The following is a 24309-nucleotide window of genomic DNA, read 5'->3' on the forward strand; positions in this document are numbered from 1 at the left end:
AGGGCAGAATTTGCTTTACTGTGTTTCTGATGAATTTCGGTCTTCTTTGGGGATGTTATTCAGATCTTCACTGGCTTAGGAAATCTATGAATTCTGGACAATCTAACGCTGTGAAATCCCTCCCTGGGACTTCTCCCTGGTGCTGGCAGCGATGATAAGTAGGAACTAGAGTAAGCCGTGGAGAAAAATAGGAAGTTAGCAGCACTATAATTTGCTGGGTAGCTCTTGAGGTTTGGCTGGTAAGCTCCAGAGAACCTACGGAAAAGTTTGGGAATAAGAGGACGACATTTCCTCGGGGGCAGGCAGCCTCAGCAGCCCCCGCTCAAGGGGATTTCCTGGATGAGGGAAGCAGGTAGCGGGATCAAACAGACGCTTCGGGCGCTCTGCTGTCGAAACCAAGAACTCCCCTGTGGCATACCGCGTGCGAGGAGCGGGTTGCCCTTCTTTGCAGGTTTCCTAGGTCATATGTAGTGCTCTGTACGCTTTGATTCTCAGCAGTTACTCTGCGCGCTTTCTTTGACAAGGCGGCATTGCAGTGGCTCTGCGGCCAAGCATATACGTTGCACCCCCCGCCTGCTGTGCTCCGGCCATGTGTGGGCGGAGAACTAAAACTGAGCTGCTCGCTCTATGGCCGCCCCCGGCTCATCGTACCTCCGCAATAACCCTTTCACCCCGGCACCACCAGCGTGCCTCCTCCGACCCACAGCGACCCACACCCCCCCCCCCCAGCCGCTGCTCCCTGGCGGGCGCTAGCGCGGGGAGGCCCGGACCCGCCTCTCCTGACAAGCCCCGCGCCCAGGCGCGTGCGCCCTCCCACGCAGCGGCGCTGGCCGCACCGCGCACGCGCGTGCTGGCGGGACGGGGTAGGGAGGCGGTGGCTCTCGCGAGATTTAGGGCGGTGTCGCGGTGGTAAGTTTGAATTGTGGGAGCGGTGGCGACGTCGAGGTAGTGCCCGGTCGGTGTGCTCTGAGGGGGCACGTCCCCTCCTCTGTGGGGCTGTTACTGCCTCTTCGCCGCTCCTTGTCTGCGGTAGGGCGCTGCCAGGCGGCGGGCCCGAGGGGTTCGGGGAAGGAGGAGGAAGAGGAAGGTTCCTGTCCCCCTCGGCGGGCTGCGCTGCCAGTGCGTTCCTGTTGTCAGAGGTGGGACGGGCTGTTCCGTTCCTCGGCCCCCGCAGGCGCTGCGCCGAGCGAAGGGCCTTCCCCCCCCCCGCTCACTTTTTGGTCGTTAGGGTTGTGGTAGCGGTGGGGGGCGATTCACTGGAGAAAACAAAGCCGGCTGTAAGCCATGGGCCGTGGTTCTGTACGAGGCGTGTGCGGGGCCAGTCCTTTGCCTCGGTCGGGTTGAGGCGGGCCGGGCCGGTCCGGCCGCGGCTAGCGCCGTGCAGCGGGCGGCCGGGGCTGCAGAAGGGTCCTGTCCGCGATGAAAGAATAGGTACAACACTGCGCCACGCTCCTTAAGCAAAGTGCGAACAGAGCCTGTTGCAGAGTGCTTTGCAGCGACTGAAAAATTAGGCTGTAGTCTGATATTTTTTTTTTCTCTCTAATAGTTATCCACCCAAGAATGTATTTTGTGGAAGGTGATTAGTCCTGAAGCTGTTTCAGCTCGAGTGTGCAACTTGGTAGGTGAAAAAATGGATTTGTTTAAGTAATTGAATTACAAGGGAAATACCTGGCTTAAGGGAGAGAAACTATCTTGCTAATTATCTTAGCGATCAGAAAACTTGTAGATACTTTTGAATAGATCAGAACATAGGTGGCTGTTGCATATGACCCCTGGGAATAGCAGTTTACCTAGAACAGTTACAGACTGGGAGAAGAAAGTTTGCATGCTGGGAGGGTGCCTTTTTATCTCCTACCCAATTATTTCTATCAAGGAGTACTTAAATGGTTGAGTAATCAAGGTCTGGAGCCCTCAGTACAGAATCTGTCACAAAATTTTTGAAGATAATTAGCCAAAAGCAAGCAACTCTTGGTAGAATAAATGGAGATTGACTTCTGTTACTTCACCTCCTATCTGCTCACCTTATTTAAAACATTTTCACAATAGCTTACTTAACCTCATGTATAATCCTAAATTGTAGGCAGTTAGTTCCCTATATAGTAATACAGGTTTATGAACAAAGTTACCTGGACTTGTCTGATTAACGTCATCCAAAACTGACAATGAAAACTTGAGGATGTCTGTTCCACAAAAGCCGTACTTGATGTTTTCCCTAGTAGTTGGCAAGGAACGTGTGAATAGGAAAACTATTTCTCTTCTGTACTTCAACTAAAAACTTAAAGAAAAGCCTAAGATATTTTTAATATGATGCAGTAGATGATTTATTAAGAGCTCAAACATCTTGTATGTGAAACTGAAGGACAGCATGCAAAAGAGATTGAAGAAGTAGGAGGGAGCAAGATACAATCCCCAAACAACCCTTAAAAATTATATGTGTGCTAGAAGAAGGTGACCCGGGGTGTAGCCTGTTTACTTCCCCCACCGGCCAATTGCAGATCATCTATCCTTTGGCAACACTGCCTGATCTGACTGTTTCTAAACTATCTGACAGCTGCCTCAACTGAGACTTGAATAAGATTTGCATTTCTGTGGGGTTATAGTTTGTGATCTGCATTTTCATGAGAGGGCCAGAGACATTAAGTCTTTCCAGAAAAGGACTGCTGTGAAGGACTGTGCTATAATGGCAGCTTATACTCATCTGGACTAGACAACTGTCACTTTTTTTTTGTCTCTTATTTTAAAGGTGGAGTACGAGAAAACGGTCAAGAAAGATTTAAATGGACTTCTGAAGGTGAGTTTAAAATGTTACTCAAATTTAACTTAGTAAACTAGGAGCGATCAAATTGCTACATCGCCTCTATACTGTTGTTTGATCAGAAAATAAAGCTGTTTTAAAAATTCTCTATATGAAGTGAATAAGGATTGATTCACCCCCCTTTACTAATGCAAATTCACGCCAGGAGTGTTTGCCTGTATGCTTGTATTGCTATATCTTACTATTAAACTTTTCATTATTAAACTTTATGCAGTGTCTGTGACATTGCACTAGTCATAATATTGTTGAGTCTTAGTTATCTGTATGCAAAATTCCTGTCTTTGGCTTACTTTGGCATAAGTGTGCAAAACTGTATTTCAAGCTTTGCAATGGCTAGATGTGAAAAAGTGAAGTTTCAGCCCCATGCCATATAAAGTGTCTTTGTATGTGTTAATCTTGAATTACAATAAGCGATGGAAAGTTGAAAACAGAATTTAATAATTTCCATCTTGTATCTCTGAAAGCAATTAGCATAATTTTGGAATGATACGCTTTTACATGTTAAGATTACTTTTTTCCTTTTATAGGAAGCTGTTGAATAAAAGTTAGGAGAAAAAAAAGACTGCATTACATTACAGTAATGACCCTTAAAAATAACTTCTCCTGTGGTGAGCTGTGAAATTTGCTCTTGATTAAGACCAGCACCTGGTAGCATTCATAAGGATAATCTATGTGCCAGTAAGAAATGGCAACAATTAAATTGTTTATGTAAAAAGAAAAAGTACAGAATAAGATCTTCAATAAAGAATTACTCTAATCTTGGAATAATATAAAAATTATGAACCCTGGCTTTGAAAAACCAACGGCAGAGTTTTTTATATTTATTATTGTTACTGCATATTTTCTGAGGTAACTCTTGGCTTATGTTGTTCAGAAGCCTGAGTTGCTTAGTAATTTCTGTCTTAATAGGATTTGTTGCAGTGTGCTGATTTAGTAGATTTGGGAGCAAGCAGTCATACAAGCTTATGGTGTTGGTTTCACTTGATTTTTATTATTTAAAATATTTCGTTTGTTTGGATTCATTTTGACTAACTTTCTCCAAAATTCACCTTTACTTGTTTCTTCCGTTATCATAAAAAGATAGAAATGGATGAATTTTCTGAAACATGTAACAAAGACATGGTTATTAACAAATAGGTTACCAGCAGTGACTTAAGTTTAGAGTGGAAAACAGTCATGAAAGGCTCCATTAAGTACTTAAATAAAAATCCCTCTGTTAATATTCCATATATTTTAACAGGGTTTCTATTTTTGACTCTTTAAATCAATTACCTTTATCTGTTTCTATATCCCACATGTGTTGTTAGGAGTAAACTGTCCTGCTAATACAGCTGCCTATATGAGTCTGAAGTGTTATTTGTGTATACAAGTAATGCTATATAGTTAGCGTGGCTTTACTTATAATACCACAGAAAATACTGTCAGTCATATGCATGAAAGTGTTTTTACAGAGATATTTCCTAGCGTTCTCTTGCATATGGCAAGATAGCTATACACTAATTAACTCTGGTTCTCGTGTGCTACAAAACCAGGCTGGGTACACAGGAGTTGTTTTGCTGCATGCTATTACTTAAGACATAGTCAGGAATAAGATGTTAACCAAGTTTATGGAGAAATATGTATTATTTTACTGTTCATAGGAGTGTTAGTTTATGAGCTACCTTTTTTGTCTTGTATTAATGCAAAAATATATCCTTGTATCCTGATTAAGAAAGGAAATCTAATAACTTCTTTTAGATGAACTACTGTAACTTACTGCAAAATATTTTTTAATCAGTTTGTTTGCGAAGTTGAAGTAACAGAAGGAAGAAAAATGGAGACAGACACCATTTTAAGTCTTAGGCAGCAACTCAAGGAAGCAGAGAATGAGCGAAGAAAGGCTGCACAGTATGGCTTGCATTTATTGGAGTCCCAAAGTGAAGTTCAAAATCAGTTGGATCAAACACGCCGTGAATTGACAGAGAAAACTGAGGTGATGTTTTAAACTTGGAGGAAAAAAAGCAGTCAGGAGCTTTGTTTTATTTTAACTATTTTTTAACAGATGTGTTAAATGCCTTTTAGAGTCTAGATTTATTTTAATAAACCTTTTTTGTTTAAGTATTTGTAGAGGGGGCGCTTTATCTCTGCACTAAGATATTGACCGTAATTTTATCTAACTGGCACAGGGTTTTATAGCTAATTATGCATCCAGTGTTCAGTACTGTGTAGGATTAATTGCCTTTCATGAAAATGAATGCTAAGTGCTAAAATAAATTTGATTTAGAGCATTTGTTTGGTACATTTAGCAATTCATTAATGTTATGCTGTCTTTGCAAGCTTTGTATCTCTTAAAGCTGTAAAAAGAACACTAGCAACAAGACTGTAAAATTGGTTTCTTCTGTAGTGAAGTTTTAAAATTTTCTAAATACCAAGGAATTCTGAATTTATTAGTACATTTCTTTGCAGTTCAGGGAAGAGAGTGGTGTAGTGTTGAAATGTAGAGGTACTATTTGGTCAACTAGTTTTCTTAGTAATTGTGCAAGAAAATTTCAATCAGGAAAATATCTTCTGCTTTTCATAAACACTTTAATTTTTGTTTGTTTTCAGTCAGCCCATGCTTCAGATACACCATTTTCTTCATTTAGTCTGTTTCTGGCTGTGCAACCATCCCTCCTCTGGTGATAGAGTGAAAATGTTTGTGGTTTTGTTGTTGTTCTTGGTTCCTTTTTTTAACCAGCTGGAGAGTTGTAGCACCATGTTATTCTGAATGAACCCTAATACCTTAATTCCGATCAGTTGGCTGTTACTAAGCTTAGTGCAAGAGAGGCAGCTGGAAAGCACAAGTGACAAGGAACGCAGGGCAGGATCATCCTTTTGTGCAGACAACCCGAGAGGGTTGGTTTTTTTGTTGGTTGTGTTTGGTGTTTATATTTTTTTAAACATGGGTTTGACAAGTCCCTAAATGGGACTTCAGCAAAAGGTTGAATGAGCTACAAGGTTTGGGCATTTAGTTTTGATCTGAGTAGATTGTTCCCCAAGCATTTGTGAATATGACATCTAGATTTATTAGTATGTTATTTCTTTCAGAAATTTGAACAAGAGAAATACTCTCTTCAGAGAGAAATTGAACTCAAGAATCGAATGTTGGAAAGCTTGAGTTTTGAATGTGATTCCCTTAAGCAACAGCAAAGCATGCAACTGGATAAACAGAAAGAACAGCTTGCAAGAGTCTATGGGCAAGAAATCAGTGACCTTAAAAACAAGGTTTGGCACTAAGATACAGCTAAAACGTTGCTAATAGCATTTTGAAGAATATGTATTTAACCCATAATTGCACACTTACTACCAAAACAAATCTAATAGTTTTAATGTGTAGGAGCTTGTTTGGTTGGTTTTTAACAAACGTGTGCATAGTTACATTGTGAATGATGTTAAATTTCAAAGCTTATTTTTGAAAGTTTAAGTTGTATTTCTGAGACATTTTCTGTAATTAGAACCGAGTGAAAATTGTGCTTTTCAAGAATTTTTTATGAAATGGTACTACTTAGTTGTCAACTGTCTTTAAGTTGGAGAACCTGAAAGCAGAACTAGATGAAACGCGACTCTCAGAGAAACAATTAAGACACAAAGTGGATCATCAGAAGGAAATAATTGCTGCCAAAGCAGAAGAGTTACACATGATGTCTGAACGTGTACATGAGACCATGTCTTCAGAAATGCTCAATCTTCAGATAGAACTCACTGAACTAGAAAGTGTGAAGGTGCGTGACTAGTACTTTAATAATTAGGAGTGTAGACTGGTTGGAGATAAAATTTGTGCCTTTCTTCTCATTTTTTAGATGGTTTATGTATATTGCTACCTTATGATTGGCTTACTAGTAAGAAAATAGGCACAGAAAAAAAGGCTTAATAACTAGACTAATATAACCTCTTCAAGATAATATTTTTGTATTAAAAGAAATTACAACCAAACCGTAGTTTTTGTAGTTTTGTATTTAAAAGTAACTATGAACAAACCTGTTTGGTTCACATGGGCCTCTTGTTCTTCTAATTGTTTATAAACTTTTTATTTCATACTTGGGAATTTTTGTTGTTTAGGCCAATGTTGAAGAAAAGCTGAATGAACTGCAGTACAGTAAAGAACAATTAGAACTCATAAACAGTAATTTACGTAACCAGCTGGAACGTCTACAGGGAGAAAAAGAAGAGAGGGAAAAAGAAGTTGTTTCTTACTGTAATGCATTAGAGGTATTCTTTTTAATTTTTTTTCAACAGTGGTGGATAATCCCTGAATTCCACAAGTTATAGTGCTAGCTTTTCAGTGAAATCCAAGGAGTTTTGAGAGAGGAATTCTGAGGAGGGAGGGAGAGAAAGAAGGCAGAGTGGAAAAAAGGAATATTGACTAGTCATGTTTGGTATCGCCTCTTGCTAAATACTCTCTATATTGGCATTCTTTTGCGGAAAGCTGTGTATGGGGATCCTTTGCATTGCAGTATTCTGCCTCATAACAGGACCTTCTCACAGGTCACTGATATAATTCTTATTTCAAGTTCCTACTGAGTGCCTTGGAAAACTACTCTCTACTATGGAAGAGAGAAGATTTGTGACTAAATAGCAAAGCAAGGTTAATAGTCCTAATACCATTAATCCAATTGATAAAAATCAAAGTTTTCCTTCAAAGGTTTTAGTTATGCTCTTGTCCTGAAGAACAAGTGTAATATTAAGCCTTTTGGTGAAACAAAATTGATTGTCTCTTACTGAATAGAAGAAGTATATGCACAGTTAAGCACTGCAGTACAAGATAATCTGTGCTAAAGGCATAGGAAATGGAAAAGAGGTATAACTATCTGGTTAAATATATGCAGTACGTCAGATGCAACAATGACTAATATCCTCTTTGCTTTAATCTAGAAAGCTCGTGAAGCTAATCAAGAACTTCAGATTCAGCTGGATCATGCCGTACAGCAAACTTTGGACCCTACAAGTAAAGGCAATTCTCTCTTTGCCGAGGTACAGTTATGCCACAGGTACCTGAGAATATATAGAGGAAAGAAGAAATACTTCATAAATTTTATTTCTTATATTTCATTGAAAATATTAGAGTATCTGTACCTGCTCTGGCCAGCATGAATATCTATTCCTCAAATACTACTTCACCGTTGAACTGTCTAGGAGCTGACCTATGAAAAAAAGTTTTATGTACACTCTGAAGTTGGGGAGTTAGTGAAGTTAATGGAATTGCGTAAAGTTACCTGGTTATTATGCTATTAAGGTGGGACTGAAGGTTTGTGACAGTTCTGTCTGCAGCTCTCAGCTCTTCAGTAGTTTTATTCAGCTGGTAAGCCTCCTTCAATGCAGAAGATAGTATGGGAAATACTGTTAAATGCTGCCTTCTAAAAAGGTGCTGAAAATGGCTGGGTGTTTGAGCATTTGGGAGGGGGTTTTGAATTAGTTTTTTGAATAAGAGTTCAGCTGCTGTTATATGCATAGGAAGTTGTTTTCTGACAACACCCAGGGAACGGGTTGAATTGGTATGCAGTTCACTTTATTTTTTTAAACTATTTGTTCTGATGTCAATGGACTAAACTATTCTGCAGCAACACTGAAGCATATGAAATATTACTTAATTTTGATATGAAAAGAACAAAAGGAAAATCTGTTGCACTTTACTGATAGGGCTTTGGCTGCTGCAGCAACGTCTACTTGTCTCAGAGGTAATGACAGTAGGGCATATTTTCAAGTACAGTTGCTGGAAAAGCAGTATTTGCAGAACCAACATGAATTGCTAGGTAACATCTTGTAAAACTCGTCATCCAAGTGCCAACAAGTGCTATAATTTTCATAGTAATAATTGTTAACAATGTTCTGTAGGTGGAGGACCGTAGGGCAGAAATGGAACGACAGCTGATCAGTGTGAAAATAAAATATCAGTCACTACAAAAACAGCATGCATTCACTAGAGAACAATTGCACAGAATGAAGGTATGACAATTACTGTAATACTCCAGGGTTTCCTTGGGGTCTGATAAGGCAATGCTTTAGTACACAGGCTAGGGGATCTGATTGTCTTTAAAATATGGTACAGTAGTCTGGGGGGGCAGGGGGGAAATGGGAGAAAAAACAAGTGAGATGTCATTGTGCTATTTGACTTTTATGGTACATCAGCATTTTTATATTGCTACTGGTGTTAGTACTTTACCCTAGAACTCCAAGTTATGCTGAAAGCACTATGTTTGCTTACTTTGGCAGTAGTTGTTAAACGGATAAAAGTGTAACACAACTCCCATGAGTCAAACTAACATTCAGTTTGTCTTGACAATTGCTTTTTCTTTTCTGATCTAACTCTTACTCAAATAAGTGACTCATGTAGTATATGAACTGTGACTGAGGAACAAAATGTCAAGGAAAGGGCAGGATTGTACTCTGTCCTCTGATCACACTGAGCTTTTTTTTCCTCTCTGGGTTGCTTTCTTGTTTTCATGTTTGTCCATATTTTTCTTGCTTCTCTCTATCTTTAGTGCAAGAATAAGTCATAATTTCTGTCATAACTGTTTCATTTAGACTACACTTTCATAGGATGGGAGCCTGTTGGTTAATACTGCTGAGAACTAGTTAGCAGAAGCCAATTTACAAGATAATGTAAAGGGGATGCTGCAAAACTGCCAACTGTTTTCATGTTGGTATTCTGATTTTCCAGCACAAGAGTGGATCCTTTCATTTTGATCAAATACTTGATTGTGCAGATTGAGGAGAGTGCTTAAGCATCAAGAGTGATGATAATGAGTAACACTGAAGATACAAGTTTGTGTTGCCTAGCTTTTGTGGAGAAGTAGGTTGAAAATAATTGAAACATTCTTAAAGGACAGGAAAAGAACTACTGATGCAGCAAAGGAATTCTCTTTTACTAAAATCTGACCTTGAGAGCTAAGGATTTGAGTGAGTAGTAATGAATAGGATCAGTTTCTTCAGACATTTTCTCCTTGTGAGGGTAAGTCAGTCATGCTGATTGAATGGTATAAGAAATGTTCCTAATACTGAAGATTGTTACCAAAAACTGAGGCAAATTGGCATCCCTGTTTTATTACTTAATGTTTTCATTTGGAATTTCAATTTGTGCTCATTTGTCCCCATAATTCTTCTAATATCAATATTGGAGATAAGCAGTTTGTTAGGACAGCTGTTTTGCTTAAGCTGCCATCTTGAATCCCTGTTAGCATCCTTTCTGCTTTGTGTTGCATTGGGATGCTGTGTGTTAAAGTTCCATCTATAGTTAACGAATCTCTTCATTCAGCAGCTGATTCCAACAGTGTAACTGACTGTTGTTGTAGCTTTAGTGGTCAGAATGTCTGAATTGGGGTATTTACTGATGGCTTCTGAAGTTCTGACTCCTGAACAGAATGTAAGCAGAACTCCTGTGAAAGTTTTACCATGTCTGGTGTATTTTCCACAGCCCACAGTATCCCTTCCAGTTTCTTAATGTTTCTGTTCTTTGTTTTTATGTAAATCCACTGCAATTTGCAATTCTGACAGTTAGCAAGTGGGCTTTTAAGAGAAAGAGGAAGAGGTTAGGTGACCACATGCTTGGGAAATGTAAGGATAGTTTCAGTCAGCCAGGGGGTGTTAAAATTTTGCCTCCCTTAGGTGCTGTAGAAGCTATGAGGAGGATGATTGAATCTTTAGCTCTAGTTTATGTACAGAATCGTTAGTATCCTTTACTTGACATAGGAGATTCTGTATGGTAAATGCTCTTCTCTCACTTGGTCTGTTAATCTGTAGTCTAATTTGTTTCAGCTGATCTTTCCTTGTGATTTCTCAAAGTGTCCTACAGTACTACCTTATCCATACTGACTAGGCTGGTAAAATGCTACAGTTATCACTAACACCCTGTTGAGTCTTTCCATTATTGCATTTCATATTGTTTCTCCAGCTGTTCAAATGTCTGATGTATCATTTACAACTGAATGTGTTAAGGCTCTCATACTGTGATACTATTGTGTTAACAGCATCAGAAAAATCTGCTATAAATGCAAGAGTTTTCCTTGGTAACTTCTCCTTTAGCAATGACAAAGGGCATTCCTTTGCTTGAATGGATGTCTTACACTGAAGAAGCTGAAATTGTTGGATTAATATTACAGAAGGCAAACTCAGAGTGTTATCTGTACCTTGGTATCAGAACTGCAAAAAAAGAGTTTTTAAACTCATTGATGAACTAGGGTGTGTTTTTTCCAAAGTGAAAAGTTCTCAATAAATGCATTTTTAACTCTGGTAAACAAGCCTGGACTGTAGTTTGATTCTAGCTGACTTGGTGTTTACAGTTTGAATGTGAAATGTTGTGTGTGTCCTTGACAGTGTATTTATAGGTTCCTTAGTCAATACGGAGGAAGATATGACACCTCAGGACTACTCTGTTCAGTAAGGCTTCAGTTGTCCTAAAGATTTTTGGTGTCTACCTATGATGATGATAGTTGTGAAACTATCAAAAACCCGCCTGGATGCAGTCCTGTGCACCCTGCTCCATGTGTCCCTGCTCAAGCAGGGGGGTTGGACAAGACAATTTCCAGGGGTCCCTTCTGACCCCTGCCATTCAGTGATTCTGTGAAGACTCTGTTGTGAAGACTGCTGAGTTTAAGCATCCAGTGTGCTTCTATATTCAGGGTAGAATGACAAGGCTTGAGTACACTAATTCTTCTGGGTAAGAAGCTGAGATTTTCAGTCACTTAACCCAGTATTTGTTGTAAGGAATTTTTTTTCCTTTTTTCCAGCTGCAGATGGCTACACTGCTACAGATGAAAGGCTCTCAAGCAGAATTTGAGCAGCTGGAACGCTTACAGTCGATGTTAGAACAAAAGAATGGTGAGATAGAAGATCTTCTTATGAAAGTGAGGCAGCTAGAAAAATTTAAGGTATGTGGTCTGTTATTAAGTGGAAAAGTGATAATCAGAAGGTAAAACATGAGAACAAGAATTATGAAAACTATCTGAAGTCCATGCTCAGGTTTGAAAAGGGATCCAAAGCCTACCCGTGCCTTTATTTGACCAAAGTTTTATTTTGCAGCTGGAGAGCATACACTTGTGAAGTTCAAAGAAGCAGAAAATTCTACACAACCCAACGCCTGGTTTGAAGAAACAATTTTTTCTGGGTTCCTGTGTGCAGCACCTTCATATTTTACGTAGTTGCCTGTAGTATTTAAATTCAATTACTTGGTCAAAGTTCACTGAGCTATGACATCTGATTCTTCTTTTGGAAAACATAACCATTTCACATTTTTACTCTGTGTACTTAGGTTTTATCGCTTTTTAGTCTCAGCTATGTTGGATTTCCTGGGTATTCATTTCCTTAATGCATCTTAACTTTGCACATGAGGCATGCTCTTTTCTAGAAAGAATGAATTACTTTATCGTTCTTGTAAAGCAATTTCTTTAGTCCTCTTATGCAACTTGATAGCATCTCATCAATATTTTGGAAGGTGAGAAATACATGAGAACACCTGTATGCACTATTGTAATGTTACTGATGTTTGTGTGGATACAGAGTGAGGAACTGTAGACTCACTTATTTTCTTACGTACTTAGGGACTTGACTTGGCCCTTTCTTATCACAGCTTAGGAATGTAAACTTAGGTGTATTAGCTTATGCCTTAGGATTACGCTTTCCAGGATAGTGTCCTCTATTCTGAGTTTAACCAAAGTGGCATAAAGCTAGGCTTAACCCATTTCAGTAAGCAACTGAGACAGCTTGATAGCTTTACCAGATTTCTAATGTATAAGCTTGATCTGTATTTATTTTTGTCTCTATGCCATAAATAAGTAGTGCCAGGAAATTAAATGATGGATTCAGATAACCAACAAAAGTACCTGTAGTCAGCGACTGACAGAAGCCTGAGAGATCTGTGGGACAGTATTAAATCCAAGTACTGTTTGTTCAGGAAAAAAAACCACAAAACAAAAGCCCCAGAATGTCATGTTACTGATGCATTTTATAGATGCCATTAATGCAATAAACTGTCTTTATTATGACCCAACTTTCTAATCTAAAAGATGCAATTGATTTTGAGATTTTGGCTGTTGATTAACATGGCTTGTATTCCTTATCTTTGGGTACAGCTGCTGAAGCCTAGAAATAAAGGCTGAAACTAATTCCCTGTGGGTTAACTTGAAAATACAGGAAATTTAGTTAAAAGGAAGATAACTATTCTGCAATGCTATTCAAAAAACTTCTGGAGTTCAGAACTTGCTTTTTTGTATTTCTTTCAGTGAATGAGAGCGCTGTCTCAGTGCTATTTGCACATGTACCAAATGAGGAAGTACTCTGAGCAACTGAGCTCTCTTAAAAGTTTAAGTGCCCCTATTGTGAGGCTTCCTATAGAAATGCATGGAAGAATTCACCCAAGGACCGAACTAATGTGGTTCTGAAAGGTCACTGTTTGACAACGTGATGTTTTTTCTTTATCAGACTTTATATGAGAATATGGAAGAATCCAGAGCTGGTAGTAGCTCAAAAGGAGAGTCTGAAGATGGTTATTATGCAGATTTACTCCAAATGAAACTTGACAACTCAAAGTAAGTACCTAATGGTCTGAGGTCTAGAGGTTGGTTGTGATCTGGTTATCTTCTAGCTACTTGTTTTTATTACAGTTTGTCTGTATGTAGTCTGCTACTGTGTGCAAATACACTCATCTGCTAATGCTGTGGAACCATCCTATGTTCATTAACAGACTGAGAGTTGTGTTGTTTGTCACTTTACTTATTGTTGCAGAAGATAGCAGCAGAACTATTTCATAGTACTGTAGTATTGTAGTATTTATAGTATTATAGACATGCACTGAGTATCAACAGAATTATTGTTGTGTTGGTCTCTTAGGGTAACACCTTTGTGTAAAGCTTGTATTGTCGGTTATAGAAGTAGTTATATTAATTTATATGGAGGCTAAAGACCCCTGATAGTGAATTTGTAGGTTAGGGAGAGCTTCTCAAACCAGTCACATATGCACATGTGTGGTGTTCAGCATACAGCTTTGCTTTTAGCAAGTGTTATATCTCTGGTAACTAAACTCACTGCTCTACGTCAAGTTCAAGTGAAAACTTTCATTGAGGTCTCTTTAATTTCCTACTAGTGTATAAATATTAATTTTATGTGAAGCTGCTGGAAGCTTAGGTGGCTTTTTCTCTGCTGTACTAAAAAAACCCAAAACCAACCAAACAAAAGAAGCAAAAAAAAAAAAAAAAACCCCCCACCAACAACCAAGTCTGAGTGACTGTATAACTTTCCTCCCACCCTAGCAAAGAAACTGAAAGCTTGAAAAATGAACTGTCCTTGCAGAGGATGAAAGCCCTGTATGAGAGCCAAAGGGTTCTGGAAGTTGAAAGGAAACTCTTCACAAATGAGAGACATTTACAAGCTTGTCAGAGTGAGAATATGAACTTGCGAGTTATGCTGGATGAGCTAAAAATGAAATACGAACCTGAAGGTAAATATTACTTTTCCGTATGGAAAAAAATAAATATCTAGTCCTTTCAACCTTCACAAGTTGAATGACATTAAGCGGGAAGAGGTTGGGTTAGCTCCAGATAAAAACTAATGTTTAAATGGCTACCTTTTTGATGATGATCTGGTCCAAAACCTGCTGAACTTAAATAGAAAAGCTGTACCTTGCTCAAGGACCTTACTTCAGTATGTATACGAACATTAATGTCAGAAGGCTAAAGAATACAGATTACAGGGCTCAGAGGCTTTAGAGTATAGCTAGATGACCATAGTGTAGTAGGCATGAGCAAATGCTTAGGAAATGCTTTTCATAACAGTAGCAGTATCTCTGAGAAGCGTCAGCTTTCCCAATGTAGGTAAGTGCAAAGCATTTAGAGGAGAAACTGTTTAGTAGCTCAAGCTTAATATGGATTAAGTTTGACAACAGAGGCCCACCTGAAAAACAGCTCATACCTGGGTATGTGCAGAAAAAAGGAGTTGTAGCCTGTGGAGGAAGATGAATGGGGAGCCAGATAGGTGAATTGGTTTTGGTACTTGTCTGTACCCAGAGGATTTAATTTTAAAGTCTTAATTGCGGAAGCTTACCTCAGCAGCTTTCAAAATGGAAATAAAATAATTGAGCATATTCATGTAGTTCAGAGCATCTAATTTAAAGCCTTGGTAAAGAGGGAGAGCGGATGGGGAGAAAGCTTGATAGAGACAAAAAAAACCACCTTTCTTTTGGGATGCTTATTTGTCCTTTCATATGTTATCAGCATTCTTTAAGGGATGTAAATTGTCTGTTGAGAATTATTTCAAGGACTTCAGTCATGTGAAATATTCCTTATTTTATTATTAACATGTTGGTGGACAGGTTAACCCCAGCTTCACTTGTGTACAAAGTATTGCTTTTTTTCCTTAGAATTACTTAAAGGCATTAAAATTAAAAAGAAGAGGGAGAAGATTCCAGTGGACAGTACTTCAGTAAAAGAAGCTGCTCTCACTCAATTGCCAAGTAAGGAAGAAACAAACACAACTTCCAAGAACATGGAGCAAAGTGATGCTTCTCCAAAAAAACATGCTCTTGAAGCACCACCAGTAAATGTAGCTCTTCAAGCAATGCAAAGAGTAGTTGAACCTGAAAGGGAAACAAAGAGAGTTAAAATTAAAGATAAGAATCATGATGCCTTTACTTCGTGTAGTAGAAGTGGAAGTAATTCCTTGACTTCGGCTGCCTCAAGGTCAGTGTCAGCTTCTGTCTATGGTCAAGGCAATCATCACAGACCTGCATCTCTTTTCTTTCGCTGCATGAACTATGCTATCCACTTCTTCATTTATTTCCTCAGTGTTGCATGCAGTATAATTCCTCAGCTCCGGCTGCCTACATTGAACCTCTCAAAACCTCTTAGAAAGACTAAACTCATGACTAATGAAAAAGACTCTTGAAACTGTAACAATCTTTGAAATAACTTATCCCATTACTTAAAAATGTTTCAGGTGTGCAGATAGCATGACAGCTCACTCTTACTTGAGAAATAGGACTGTTTTCTTGGTCCCTTCAAAGCTGCCGCACGACTGTTACATGTCAAAGTAGCAAAGGCAATAGGTATTATGCTTTAGGTTTGTACCTGATTTCAGCCCTCGTCAACCTTCAGATTTAGCTAAAAGCCTAAAAATTATTTAAACTAATCTTTAACCTGAATTGGGTTAACAGAACTTGCATTGTACAAGACAATAGACAATTAATGGTGCTGTTTGTACTGATGGACAACTGACTTCCATAATCTGGATGCATGATAACTAGAAACAAAACTGCGGAACTAAGATGAAGTTTTCCTCCTGAACGGAGAATTTAAGTTCCTTTGTGGCAGATGGTAAGGCAACTCAGTACAGTAATTAGCTACAACTTTATCTTGATAAAAGTAATGCTGATGATTTTTTTCCCAGCTGATGCTTTTGTATTCTGTTCATATTTGTAATCTTAGTAAACACATGTTGGAGTGCTTGGGAGAGGAGGAGGGGAAAAAAGGTCTGGGATAGTCTAGATGCTTTGAGCTTACAACTTGCTAATGTCTGCTAGTAAAACTAGTTTATTGAATCTAGAACGACAGCACTTCAAAGATGGAGGAAAGCCTAACACATGGAAATACATACAGTGTATCCAAAATTAATGGAATTAAGAAGGAATTGGATTGTTATTTTGGATCAATTATTTGAGGTTGTATTGGATATACTGTTTGGTTACTTCAAATCTGTTAATTGCAATCTTCTGAGATAGCCTGGAAAGAATATGGCAGAAACAGCAGTTGAAGTAGCTGTGTCCAAATATGCAGGGGCTGTTGCTGAGCAGAAAAGATCAGGGAAGTCAGACATGGGTGGTGAAAGTTGGGAGGGAAGATAGGATAATTTAGTGAGTGTTTTGACAGTGGTCTGTACACATGAAGGAACAGATCGTGTGTCACCTGGGTCTCAAAAGCTTAACTCACTTTCTCATATTTCTTTTGAAAAGGAAGATAGGGTTGTTGGAAGTAGTTTATGTGAACTGAAGGGGTAAACTTACCAGAGAGAGGGTGAGGAGAGGAAATTATTTTGTTGGGGATGATGTTTGAAAACAGAGCATGTCGAAAAAGTGGAAGACGAAGATGAAGTCATAGTTCAGAGGGAGGCTTCTAACCTTGCACCTGTTGCTCTTGGTTCAAATAGGATTAAAACATAAATCAGTAGATTTTAAAAAATAAAACCCACCAAGACAATAACAACAAAAAAGCCACAAAACTCCATATAAGCTTTGAAGTTGTCTTCAATGGTGGTATGAACCTGTAAAAGGCAAATCCAGGCAGCAGGTTCTGTTCATGTTTACGATTGAGCTAATGAACTACTAAATCACCAATTAATGATGATGATATGATAACATTGAGGGTTTACTTAACCCTGATCTGTTACGACTTATTATGAAATAGGAAGTCAGATTTTATTATGAGTATTTGAGAGGTTGGGTTTCTAAACACTAAAGATTCCTGGGGTGTTGTGTGATGGGTGTGGCCAAATCCTACAGAGAAATAGAATTAAGGCAAAGGCAAAAAAAAAATAGTGACAACTTGAGCAGGAATGTGGACCCAAAAATGGAGAGTTTGGGGGAGGAAAAAATAATTGGCACATACATGGTGGCCAACTGTCAGGGTTTCACCTTGTGTTAAGTAAGATGTGATGTTCTGGCTGGAAAGGCTGTTGTGGTAATTGGGGGTTATTTCTGTAACTGGAGTAGTTTTTGTGCAGTAATTACTCTAGCTCTGTCATCGTTAGTCCATGAAATGTGGCTGTGAAAAGGGCCATAGTAACTGTGAAAGGATTGCAAACTTCATTTCTAGAAAATGGTGTTTGAAAAGTTTTTTGGCAGCTTGCTCTCAAGGGGGAGCAGTGGATGTTGTTTACCTCGACTTCAGCAAGGCATTAGACACTGTCTCCCATAACACCCTCACAGACAAGCTAAGGACGTGTGGGTTAGATGAGAGGACAGTGAGGTGGATTGAGAACTGGCTTAACGGCAGAGCTCAGAAGGTTGTGATCAACAGGGCAGAGTCTGGCTGGTGGTGTTTAACTACCGGTGCTCCCCAGGGGTCTGTGCTGGGTCCAGTCCTGTTCAACATATCCATCAGTGACGTGGTTGAAGAGACAGAGTGTAACCTCAGCAAGTCTGGTGATTGATACCAAGCTGGGACGAGTGGCTGATACACCAAAAGGCTGTGCTGCCATTCAGTGAGACTTGGACAGGCTGGAGAGCTGGGCCACGGGGAACCTCATGAAATTCAACAAGAGCAAGTGCAAGGTCCTGCACCTGGGGAGGAACAATCCCATGCACCAGTACAGGTTGGGGGTGATCTGCTAGAAAGCAGCTCTGTTGAGAAGGACCTGGGAGTGCTGGTGGACAACAAGCTGGCCATGAGCCAGCAATGTGCCCTTGTGGCCAAGAAGGCCAACCAGTATCCTGGGGTGCATTAAAAGGAGTCTGGCCAGCAGGTGGAGGGAGGTTATCCTCCCCTTCTAGTCTGCCCTAGTGAGACCACACCTGGAGTACTGTGTCCAGTTCCGGGCTCCCCAGTTCAAGGAAGACAGGGAACTACTGGAGAGAGTCCAGTGGCGAGCTATGATCATGATGAGGGGACTGGAGCATCTCCCTTATGAGGAAAGGCTGAGAGACCTGGGTTTGTTCAGCCTGGAAAAGAGAAGACTGAGGAGGGATCTCATCAATGCTTATAAATATCTGAAGGGTGGGTGTCAAGAGGATGGGGCCAGTCTCTTTTCAGTGGTGCCCAACAACAGGACAAGGGGCAATGGGCACAAATGGGAACACAGGAAGTTCCACCTGAATATGAGGAAAAACTTGTTTAGTTTGAGGGCAAGAGAGCACTGGAAGAGGCTGCCCAGGCCGATTGTGAAGTCTCCTCTGCAAATATTCAAAACCCTCCTGAAAGCAGTCCTGTGCCCCCTGTTCTAGGTGTACCTGTTCAAGAAGGGGGGTTGGTCTAGATGATCTCCAGAGGTCTCTTCAACCCCTACCATTCTGTGATCTTAACTTAGGAGGTGACGAAATAGTCAGAAGTGATCTGTATGTTCTTCTATGGGTGACAGATATCCTTGTTTGAAGTCTTCCTGCTAATGTGATTTCTTTGAACTAAGAGCATGTGTACATATAGAATCATTAAGGTTGGAAAAGACCTCTAGGATCATCAAGTCCAACCATCAACCCAACACTACCATGTCTCCTAAACCATATCTGCAGTGCATCTGTATATACTTACAAAAGTTTAAAGCAAGTAAACATTGAAATACTTCATTAGGTGATGGTACTGATTAGGTTACGGTATGTGAGTGTTGAGAACATAGTAGTTGAGACTAAAGATTTTAATAAGTGATTAATTTTAGTTGTTAATTGCTACTGTAATTCGGACAATTCAAAGGTTACAGGTAGTGATATTTGTTAGGCCAACTGGTCTGTAAAGAGAGACACTTCTGTGTTGGAATGCTTTTCTCCACTACTGAAATAGCAAATTGCAGCCCTTGCTGCCCAACTTAGTTTGCATTTAGATTTGAGGTTGTTTGATTTAGTTTGATTTAAAGAAGGGCTTGTATGCGTAAGAGCTTATTTGCTCTTTTTACTTATTTAGTGGATTATATATCCCAAATCTACCTCATTTGGACTTTGTTCAAACAGCAGCAGGAAGTGCCTAGAGCCACTTGGCTCAGCAGGAGATCTGGATAACTAATATTCCTTTTGGGGTTGTAGGCATGGCATTCGTCCTCAGGAAGTAAAGCTCCATCTGATGAGAGACTAGTTGATCTTCCTTAAATGGGTAGAAGGAACCCTCATTGTCTTGTTTCTGGAGTCTGCAAAAGTCAAAACTGGATAGAATCATATCATAGTTTCACAAGCAATTTTTTTAAGTGGAAGTGTCAACTGTCATCTCTTCAGATCCATCCATTTCCTTGTGCAAACACTTGATGAAATAACAGTGCTAGAAAGGGTGGTCTGTGAGTTGGCTTGGTATGAGGACTGTGGTGGGTTAACATTGGCTTGCTGCTAGCTGCCCATCCAGCTGCCCTCACTCCCCCTCTGCAACATGGTCAGGGAGAAAATGAGGGAGACAGCTTGTGTGTTAAAATCAAGTGAGGGATCAATTAGTCACAGGCAAAACAGACTTGATTTGGGGAAGATTAATTCACTGCCGATTAAGAATAGTGTGACAGCAGGAAAGACAGCCAACCACATTGCCCCTATGCCCTAACCCCTCTTCCCAGGCTCAATTTCACTCCTTCATTCCCAACTTCTACTACCTCCTCACAGAGTGGCGCAGGGGGATGGGGGTTACAGTTAGTTCATAACACTTGGCCTCTGCTGCTCCTTCATTATCATGAAGGTTGGTAGAAAATAATTTAAAAAGGGACTGGCTGATTTTTTTAATGTGGCTTAATTTCATAAGATGATGCTCAGCTGCTAACTTTTGAATCTGTTAACTCTGAACTCAATCATTTTGTCTGTTATATGCAGCAGCCTGTAGACGTGATCTACTATACACTAGTAAAACATGGGTTTTTTAAATCACTTGTTTAGTAATGAAAATATGGTTTAACAACTTGTAGACTGTAGAATAATCACTCCTGGAGCATTTGCAAGCCAACTATAAGATACTAGCAATGAAAGAGGAAAAACTGATTTTCTTGGATTGTCTGTTCATTGTCAGATTAAAACTCAATTATTTGAATCTGGGCATTTCTGAGTACCTCACTGCCATAAACTAAGGTTTTCATAAGTGAAGCAAATTATGGCAATCTATTGCTGTTGCAGATAAAAGCTGTAACTAAAAAGTGTAGCTTACAAATGTGAGATGGCTCATTCATTTAATCTTAAGTCAGTATCAGTCCTCTGATAAACTACTTTAGGTATTTATTAACGTAGTTTTAGTCTGAGGAAGTTAGTGTAATTTATGCTGACTTGCATAAACATTTTGGTACGCATTCAAAGCATAAAAAATTTTTTCCTCTCCAAATAATGAGTTCTAATAGTTGTTTACTTTTATGAAACAATGTAATGTTTCTGATATGAATGTGATTTCCAGACTTGTTACACAATACACTACAGTATTGGATAATTTTTAAAAGGAGAGTATTTTCTATAAATCCAATGGTGCTTCTTTGGAACATATTTTAAGTCAATTCAGTTTTTACTTGGCCTTTCGGTTTGTTTGATTTCTTGCTTTGTTTTCTATTTTAATAGGAAATGCTTGTTGGAAATTGTGGCCACTGGAGTAATGTGTTTTGGTGGCCTTGGATAGAGCTTGTTGTAAGGCAGAAGAGTGGAGGGACAAATGAAGAGAATCTACCACAGGAACAGATTCATAGACACAAGCTGTCCATCCCTAATTACAGCTGCTGGGGAAGCATAGGCTGAACTGTAGACTAAATGCTAACCAGAAAGTGATTACTAAGATTACACTTTTTCTCCTTCCCTTCTTCCCTGAATAACTGGTTCTTGTTGTAACCGTATAATTGTTTGGCTGCTTACAAGTAGCAGCACACCTAAAATGGAGGGCAGCTGGGGGAAAGCTGACTAGGGACAAAATATGGTTAGCCATCAGAATTACAGGTGTGGACTTACTACAAAGCAAATGGTGGAATAAACATTGACATAGGGGAGATGCACAGCAAAGCGTGTTTCTCTTTAGTTTGAGACAGTGCTTATAGGAAGTAATGTGCAGATTGCTTGTGATGGATAAGAAAAGTTTGATATATTTGTGTGTAAAGATAGACTGGGGGGTGGGGTGGGAAATCTGTAGCTAAACTTCCCCAAACTCTTTTGTTACAGCTCCATTCAGAGTCCTCATCTTCAGATGCATCTCTATATTGCAAATAAATCTCTAACAACTGGGTAGCAGCTATACTTGTTTGGAAAACCATCACTGAAAGCAGCTGTAGGTGGTTGTGGGTTGCTCACTGGAGGCTCTTGAGACCACTAGAAATTCACAAGGTCACTAGAGAATTGCTTTCACAGATAAGGTGATGAAGCAGCATAGAATTTGTGTTGGTATGTAAAGCAATGTTTAATTTGGAAGTCATTTTCCATAATTTGTTTTGCTGTGGAAGTAATCGTGTGTAATAGTCAATTGGTTGTGGGTGATTTGGTTGAGTAAATACCACTGTTGATCAACTTGTTCTAATGACATGTTTGTATGTTTAAGTTATTCTTAAATAATCAAAACATCTGACTGTGCTCAGATGTCTAAATCTTGTTTTTAATTTACAATGTGGCAGTTGTTTTTCTGTTTATGTTCATGGCAGAATTAAAGCATGTCGGTGGACAAATGATATAATTTAGAGCCTGAAAATAAATTTTATTTTCCAACAACTTCAGATACTCAGGCATTAAGATAAGGCAGTTGTAGCACAGAACTAGGTTGGAAACTAGCATATTTTTAAAGTGTAGCCTTTTTTTGGTGGTGTTAAAGAAAAATGCTTGACTTCATGTTTGTATTATGCTGGTGGGACTTTTCTCTTGCAGTTGATCTTTTGTGGACCTGATCTCCTTTATGTGCATGGCACAGGCACTGGTTTTTCTAAAGGATGATCTCAACCAGTTAACACATTCAGTAACCTGTCTTACCAAACATTTTAGCAGATGAGGGGGTGGCAGGGCGAAGACTGTACTTAAAGGGATGAAATGTGAACAGGACTGATGGAAAAGTGCTTTATTTTGTCTCACTTTATTATTAAACACTGCTTGCTCTGTCTTTGAATATGGATGCTCATGTATGCCAGTTGGCTTGTTGAGTTTGCTTGAAACTCTTCTTTTAGCCTTGTTTTTTATTAACTAAATATGTATTTAGAATGGTTGCTTTGCCTATAGGTTAACAGCTGAATCCAGATTTGAAACTACAGAAAAAGAAGATAAGAAAGAAAATGAAATCACAACTGAGAAGAAAACACAAAAGAAAAGATATACTACGTTGTATGTATCTTCTAAGCCAACTTCTGAAACCCAGTGTGCTCAGCAATAAACCTTCTGGAAGGAGCCTGAACAATTTGGAGTCTTCCTTCAGCAGGAAATACTGAGTAAACTTCTGTCACACAAGCCTACAGGTTCCTACCTTAGATATTGATCTGCCTTGCTCTATGAAGGGTATGATTGTATTTGTGAGAGTTGCACTTTTGATATCTTAACTTCCCAGAGGGCATCTGTTAAGTTCCCTGGTGATGTGACGTGAAGTGTTGCCTCGTCTTGAGTCTTGGCTAAGTCTCTAAACAGTGTAAATCATTGTTTGTTAGAAGCACAGTGCTATCCTGAAAAAGAAGTACTTGCTGCAGAGGTTTTATTATATGACAAGACGGGTCACCCCTAAGCAAGACAGACTAGACAACGTTGATGTAATTGGTCCTAATGTGTAATTGGTCAACTTTTAGACTGACCTGATTCCAAGGGTGCATGTGAATCTTTTTATGCATTTTGTGGGACAGTGTTCTTTTGAAGCTCTATACATTCTTGTATTTGTACTAATAACTAAAATAAACCTTTTTCTTCCTTTCTAAAATTTAATTTGTATTGCATTGGAGAAAAAAATCTAAAAGTGTCAGGTTTTGATTGAGAGGTGAGGTACTTTGTAGAAAGGACTTGGTTTATAAAAAAAAAAAGTACCACTCAATAAAACCTAAGAAATTGTAATGCACGTGCTGTGTGTTGTTGTGTTTTTAGGAGATGGATCTTAACTCTCTAACTTTCGGATGACACTTCATAGAGAGAAATTCTGAGGATAATATTTAAGCTAGTTCCATTGATATTTTTTTTTCCCCCCAGCATTTATATGGAAGTTTAAGATTACTTCATTTGACTCATAGTATGGTTTAAGTTCTCTCTGGTGAATGGGTTAGCCACTTTCTAAGTTGAAGTCTTAATAGTTAAGATGAAAACGCTTTAAGAGTTTTCCTTTTAGATCTATTATGAACAAAATATCAGTGGGTTTTAGATTCAACAGCTTCATCTGCTGTACGTTAACTTCCGTCAGTACTTCAGAATTGAATATTCCTAACATGCCTCTGTATTTAAACAGATGCAACTTCAAGCTCATGTCATATACTGCTAGTCAGCACCAGAGACAGTAAAAGTAAACACGCTTATAAAGAATTTTTTCTTATTGTATCCTAGCTTTGGTCAAATCACTGTTTCATTTTCACTACTACTTGCACTGTACTAGTGATGCTGACTGTAATTTCACCACCACCACCAGAATGCTGGTAGATAATGTAGAAATGTACCTTTCAAATACAGAGTCTTAAGTCTTCTTTTGAGGAAACGTAATGGGTTTTGTTACAGACTTGCAGTGTGGGGAGAGACAACCTCTTGCATAAAATTATGTAGGTAGCTTTTTGGAGAAATTGCTGACTATATGTACCTTTATAGAGCTGTTGGATGTACCTGTCTAAGGCAAGGGTTTGGAGATGATTGTTTACGGTTGTGCCTGTTCAGGAGCGATGCCTAGAATTTTTGTAACTATGACTGCAGGTGG

At 39.2% G+C, this 24309-nt stretch overlaps 1 protein-coding gene across 12 annotated transcripts; it reads left to right on the forward strand.

Annotated features, from left to right (window-relative positions):
- The first annotated feature begins 837 nt into the window (after window positions 1–837).
- Window positions 838–23337, forward strand: SPDL1 (spindle apparatus coiled-coil protein 1). Of its 12 annotated transcripts, XR_012662102.1 has the most exons (15): window positions 903–1139; window positions 1547–1618; window positions 2744–2791; window positions 4593–4787; window positions 5882–6058; window positions 6361–6555; window positions 6893–7042; window positions 7706–7804; window positions 8666–8776; window positions 11557–11697; window positions 13247–13353; window positions 14074–14261; window positions 15180–15498; window positions 15972–16131; window positions 22656–23337. XR_012662102.1 is itself a non-coding variant. In XM_075102165.1 (14 exons), exons 4-14 carry the CDS (start codon window positions 4629–4631, stop codon window positions 22804–22806), a joined length of 1797 nt encoding a protein of 598 aa, XP_074958266.1. In that variant the 5' UTR covers window positions 838–909; window positions 1547–1618; window positions 2744–2791; window positions 4593–4628; the 3' UTR covers window positions 22807–23337. The 12 variants fall into 12 exon arrangements, 11 of the variants coding, with proteins under 11 accessions (XP_074958266.1, XP_074958259.1, XP_074958264.1 ...); XM_075102165.1 differs by lacking the exon at window positions 15972–16131 and having other exon boundaries at window positions 838–909; XM_075102163.1 differs by lacking the exon at window positions 15972–16131.
- The last annotated feature ends 972 nt before the right edge of the window (window positions 23338–24309 follow it).

The sequence above is a fragment of the Phalacrocorax aristotelis genome, chromosome 8 (assembly GCF_949628215.1).
Source record: "Phalacrocorax aristotelis chromosome 8, bGulAri2.1, whole genome shotgun sequence".
NCBI lineage: Eukaryota > Metazoa > Chordata > Aves > Suliformes > Phalacrocoracidae > Phalacrocorax > Phalacrocorax aristotelis.